Here is a 6,000-nt window from a genome sequence, read left to right as displayed (position 1 = left end):
TTTACAAATTGTGCTACTACCCAAATCATTTTATTGTAGACAACCCTGTACACGATAATGGATTTACAAGAACAATAAAAGGGCAGCCCAGTGCCCGAGGCTCCTGCCAATTTGGGATCTGAGGAGGGGCAGATATATGCAGCCTTAACCCTGCACAAGAGAGGCTAGTTTCCAAGGATGTATAAGAACAATGTCATCTAATATTACAATCGCTAATTATGTCTCTGTAGATGCCACTGAAGCTTGTCTTGATTGCTCTCTTCTGTAACTGTGCAACCTGTGTTTAATCTGAATCCCTGAATAACAGCTGGGGACGGTCAAGTGTGACCTCCAGGAGGCAGGGGACTGAAATGGATCAGATGGTGAGATTTTCCTGGATGGCAAGAAATGTTCCAACTATACTCCCTCCCACATCAGGAAAAGTTTCACACCCAGGAAGAGGCTTCACCTTGCCCTTTGGATCAACTTCAACTGGGTATTTTAGGAGGTGGCCCTTCATCTCGCTTATGTCTTCCGCTACAAATTGTCTCCAATTCTGCTCCCCCAGTGATCTGACCCTCCTAAGGCATTCCAGACTCTCTGGTTGTGTAAAGCATTCCTCAGCAGCTCCCAAGTGCTCTGCCCACAGTGACATCCTATACCCATATATCTAACAAACAAATACCCACTTGAAAGTCAGAAAAATTTTCTGTCAAGAACATAGATCTAGATTAAATATAATAGTCAAAATTTCAAATTCTGACACATCACTAAGTCTAGAAGAAAGTTAGACAAGCAGGTTAATATCTGATAATAGAAAAGGTTATTTATTCTGATCAAATGTTTACCTGCCCACGTGGAGAACACAACTTTCTTGCCCATGTATGTGAAGGTTGGTATGCACCCATTGCAATCTCGGTATCTCTAGTGCCCTCCATGGAGCGCTGGTTGATGTTTGCAGATCCTAATATTACATACTCATCATCCACTATCATTCCTTTTGAATGAACATATATCATGAAACGTCGTTTTTTCCGACTAAATGCCTGGTGGGAAGATATACAGGGCATGAAAATCACAAATAAATATATAAGTTCTGACTAGAAACTAAAAAGATAAACAAAGTTCACACTCAAAAGAGACACCAAACGATACATTCAACACAATTATCAGAAAATTGGATATGGATTTTTTGTTATGAATATGTAGTAATGAATAAGTTCATCCCCTTATTGAAATGGAAAATAATTTTGTCCATTTGGAACTAGTTTAAACAAGAAAAAACAAATGAAAAATGGAGAAACGCATTTCGATAAGGAAAAATAAAAGCCTTAATGGTAGAGGGACAGAAAAGAATTACTTGGGGAGTATTTGAAGCATTAGGAACTCCCACACAGGAAGCCTCATTTCCATCTACTTCCTCACGATTTCCAAGGCAGAAGAAATTCAAATAATCCTGTGGAACATATGTCTTTTCCAGCCCAACCTCTTCCAAAGCTTTATAAATAGTCTCGTACATCATTTGCATTGTTTTGTTCTGTCACAATAACTTCAGTTAAACAAAATATAATATTCCTGTCATGATGCCTTATTGTAAAAAGAGGCAACTGCATTACATTAAAGACTTAGAGAAAGGATTTGACAGGAACAATGTGGCACTGATATAACAATGTATGGAAACCGCTTCAGTACTCAAACATTTTAGAGGACTCCACCAGAATCATATAAAGATAAAAAAAAAAAAAAAGCAACGAGACTTTGGTAGAGGTGCCTGCACAACATGATATGTTTGAGCCAAATAAGCTTCAATTGTCAATTTGTCATCTATAAACTGTTGAGAGTTTCATATTTCAATGTTATTTGAAGTAAAAAAGTCATTTCTTTCACAGCATACCTTATACTAAAAAATGATATAAGGTCAATGAAATAAGATCCTCAAGATTGGACATTGTCTTACTAGAATATGGATTTTTTTTTTAATTCAACTGAAGTACAAGCTCTGTGTCAATAGAGGTCCTTGGAATTTAATAATATTAACAATTGCAGTTTGTTGCACCTTGCTTTCAAATAAAAGATTAAAACTTCGTATTCAATTCAAGTGTCAGCTCTGTCCACAAGGATCCATGTCAAATCAAGGGATTTTGGTTGAACGTAGAAAGCTGAATAGCTGATATGATGTCTCTCCCTTTTACAAATAAAAGAATTATAGTTCTCTGATGCTCCTCTAGCTTCAAATTAACATTAGAACTAAATTTCCTAGATGTTAATAAGCTTTTAATATCTCCATTATTAGAGAATAGAAAATCAAGAAACCAAGTAAATTGCTGGAGAAGTCAAAAAAGAAGTGAGAGAAAAATGAGGAGAGGCAAAAAGTTGTCTGGCCACCTCCTCTCTTTGTATTTATACTTAACTGAAAGTGTACAATGACTAATAAGCCCTTAATAGGGTGGCTATAACTAAAGGGCCCACAACTTAAAAGAAATAAAAGAACAATTAGTGGGCTTAGGCACAATAATTAAAGTGGAACATAACTAATAATAAACAAAAGAAAAAACTGGGCCCATAAAGGTCTCGACCCATTAGCTGAACTGTCAACACTCCCCCTCAAGTTGGGAAAAGATGACAATCATTCCCAACTTGCTTAAATCATGTTCTATCTTGTTCTTTGCTACCCCTTTAGTGAAGATATCTGCCAACTACAACTCTGATGTGACATACGGTAAACACACCTCTCCTAAGGACACCCTCTCCCTAATAAAGTGTCAGTCAACCTTGATGTGCTTGGTTCTATCATGTCGAACTGGGTTGTGTGCAATGGTAACAACAGCATGAATGCCACAATACAATATCATGGGTTGCTTTGCATCGGTCCCAATCTCACTTAATAAAGACCTAAGCTAAAGGAGTTCTGAAACACAATGAGCCATGGCCAAATTAACTAGGTGTGGAGGAGCTCTTGATTAAAGGGGATTCCAAGGTGGTAGTGCACTGGTTGAAGAACCCAAAGACTGTTGTATGGTCCTACAATAATGAAGTCAAGAAACTTAAGTGGTTAACACGTAATATGTTTGTAAGAATACAACGAGTGGGGAGACCAGCAAATGCATTGGCTGATTGTCTGGCCAAGCAAGGGGCAAATAGGGAAAAGTTTTTTAGGCTCAGATGTAATTTGATATTTGTTTACTTTGTACTTTGTTTGGAGAGGATGCAGATCGACTCTCCAAGGGATGCTTGTATCAGTTTAAACTTACGAATTAATAATATTTCCTTTTTGTCAAAAAACACCATGAGCCATGGGCCTATACTTTGCTTCTGCACTAGATTTGGCCACCACATTCTACTTCTTACTTTTCCATGAAACCAAATTCCCACCAACAAATGTAAAGAAGCCTAGTGTAGATCTCCTATCCTCTAAGCATCCTGCCCAACCTGCATTGTATATGCTTCTAGTTTCACATGTTCATGAGTAGAGAATAATACACCTCTACCAAGATGTTTCTTTAAGTGAGCAAGGATCTTATCAATAGCTTCCTAATGAGTAGTCCATGGAGCATGCACTTATTGACTTACCACACACTTCAGAGGAGATATATGGGCATGTCATACATAGATGTAACAATCGGCCTAACAATCTCTGATACCTCCCTACATCCCTAACCAATTCACCATCTAATGCACTACTTCTGTGATTTTGATCAATGGGTGTACAGTAGGTTTCACCCCAAACTTCCCTGTCCTACAATAGACCTAGAATATACTTCCGTTGTGAGATAAAAATACCATGTCTGAACCTTGCAACTTCTATTCCCAAGTATCTCACTTCCCCCAAGTCCTTGATTTCAAACTCCTGCTACAATGCTACAATGATTTATTGAGTGCACATATATCTCCTCTAGATCACTGCCTATGACAACAATGCTATTGTTAGCATAGGGGTATTTCTGTCTTTAACCTAGATTAATGTTGCTGATCTGTAATGTTGTGTTGGAACAAGTGCTCTTAACTTAAGGGCACATAGGTCTTTTCAGTTATGTTTTAATAATAATATAAATACTTCCTGGCCGACTGGGAGAAGTCAAGTTGACTCCTTCAGTTCAAACCAGAATTCTCTCTTCTCTCTCTCTCTCTCTCTCTCTCTCTCTCTCTCTTTCACCTTTCTTCTTCTACATAACTGATCTCATACAGGTAGAACTCTAAGGCAGACCTGAATTCTAACATGGTATCAGAGCAACTTGAATCTGCCTAGATTTCTGCTTGCCTAGGTTTCTATTCTCTGCGCACCCTATCTAGGGTTTTTCTTTTTTTTTTTTTTTTTTCTATGTTCGGTTGGAGATAAGGGAAGGGCTGAAAAGGAGTGATCGCCCTCTTCCCTTGGAGGTTTCTATGCCTCCAGTCAGGTTGTATGTGGTTGGTTGCTGTGATTTCTGAGATCGCCCTCTCCTAGTAGAGGAAGAATAGAGGGCCGAACTATGTGTGCAGTGGCTGTCGTGTGTGGACTGATTTCCTGCTCGCATGGGTGTTACTTCAGTGATAAGGTAAGAGATTTCAGTGCATGATATCTGTTATGGATTAAGTAGGAAGTGTGTTTCAGACCATATGCTAGGGTTTTGGACAGTAATGTGCTAGGGTTTATGCTGGTTTCTTTGTGCATTTTGAAGGAGGAGATATGATCATATAGTGGTGAGATTTCAGGTAGTTGTAGGAGTAGGATTTGTGGTGTGAGCACACTTTTCAGCAACAACAAGTGCTGAAATCAGTGTGACAGGTGTGATCTAGGGTTTGTGGTGTAAAGAGCACACATTCCAGCAACAATAAGTGCTGCAATCAGTGTGACAGGTGTGACCTAGTGGTGTGTAGTGTGCAGATCTCAGTGATAATAGAATTCAGCAAGTGTGCAGAATCGGTGATAACATAATGGGAGATAATAATGATTATAAACCTAGCGTGATAGTGCCTACAGACTACCTGAATGTTCAGATGACCTCCATTAAATTAAATGGAGAGAATTATGTGCCTTGGGCTAAATCCGTTGAAGTCTTTCTGAAGGCAAAGAAGAAGGTAAAACACATCAGAGAGGAGAAACCCTCCTTTGACTTTCACGAGTATGAAGACTGGGAAAAAGAGGATGCTCAGATCATCACATGGTAGTGGAACAGTATGGAACCTAGGATTAGTGTGAACTTCATGTTTCTTGATACTGCCAAAGATGTGTGGGACCATGCGAGGAAATTGTATTCGGGGCAGGACAATACAACCAGAGTTTATCAGCTTTATCAAGAGTACTTTAACCTGCAATAGGGCAATCAGAGTCTTGAGGAGTACTATACCAACATGAGAAACATACGTAATGAGTTGAATGTCTATCATCCTCTCACTTCTGATGTCAAGATTCAGCAACAACAAAGAGAGCAACTTGATGTGACTAGATTTTTGGTGGGACTAAAGTTTGAATGTGAAGTGGACTGAAGGAACCGCTCATACTCATCATGCGGTACACTCACCATCTCCCTTCCGGAAACAGATGTAGATGTGGAAGGAGTTAGGTCTGCCTGTTGATTATCACTGACATCAACCCCACCAACAATAGCATGATTGGCCCATTTAGAGGGAGGGTGGCCATGAAGATCATAACAGAAATTTACGGAATGTCCTTCCCTGCCACGGCCTCCCCCTGAGTCACGACCACCACCACGGCCAAATATGGAACCACCACGACCTCCTCGGGAGGCATGTCCTCCCCCTTTCGTACCACGTCCACCTCCTCTGGCTGTTACAAAAGCTGATCTATTAGACTGTGTGGGATTCTCTATCTGTCTCAAAGAAATCCTGCGGAGCCGAGCAAACACTTCCTCAAGTGTAGGAAGGGTAGAGCCCCCCAATATTTGGGCTCTAACTGGTTGATACTCTGATTTCAACCCCACTAAGAACCTTGTGACATCTAGTTGTTCCCTCTGTTGTTGCTGAACCTTAACATCTGGAGTGAGAGGATGATAGACATTGAGTTCATTTATGAGGTTCTTC

The 6,000-nt window shown here is 39.8% G+C and overlaps 1 protein-coding gene across 1 annotated transcript in view; it reads right to left on the bottom strand.

Moving 5' to 3' along the window:
• The window catches only part of LOC148847930 (phospholipase D gamma 1-like), a 51,394-nt gene continuing 45,394 nt past the window's right edge, over positions 1–6,000 (bottom strand). The window contains exons 8-10 of the mRNA XM_088951696.1: positions 1,340–1,516; positions 828–1,025; positions 1–649 (exon numbers count right to left, since the gene is read on the bottom strand). Of these exons, the coding sequence (XP_088807822.1) occupies positions 356–649; positions 828–1,025; positions 1,340–1,516 (669 nt within the window). The 3' untranslated portion in view covers positions 1–355. The remainder of the gene's footprint in view (positions 650–827; positions 1,026–1,339; positions 1,517–6,000) is intronic.

The sequence above is a fragment of the Nelumbo lutea genome, chromosome 6, assembly GCF_056320005.1.
Source record: "Nelumbo lutea isolate HS-2025 chromosome 6, American lotus-T2T, whole genome shotgun sequence".
Taxonomy (NCBI): domain Eukaryota; kingdom Viridiplantae; phylum Streptophyta; class Magnoliopsida; order Proteales; family Nelumbonaceae; genus Nelumbo; species Nelumbo lutea.
The sequence above is the reverse complement of the archived record's forward strand: the minus strand, read 5'-3'. Positions and strand labels throughout refer to the sequence as shown.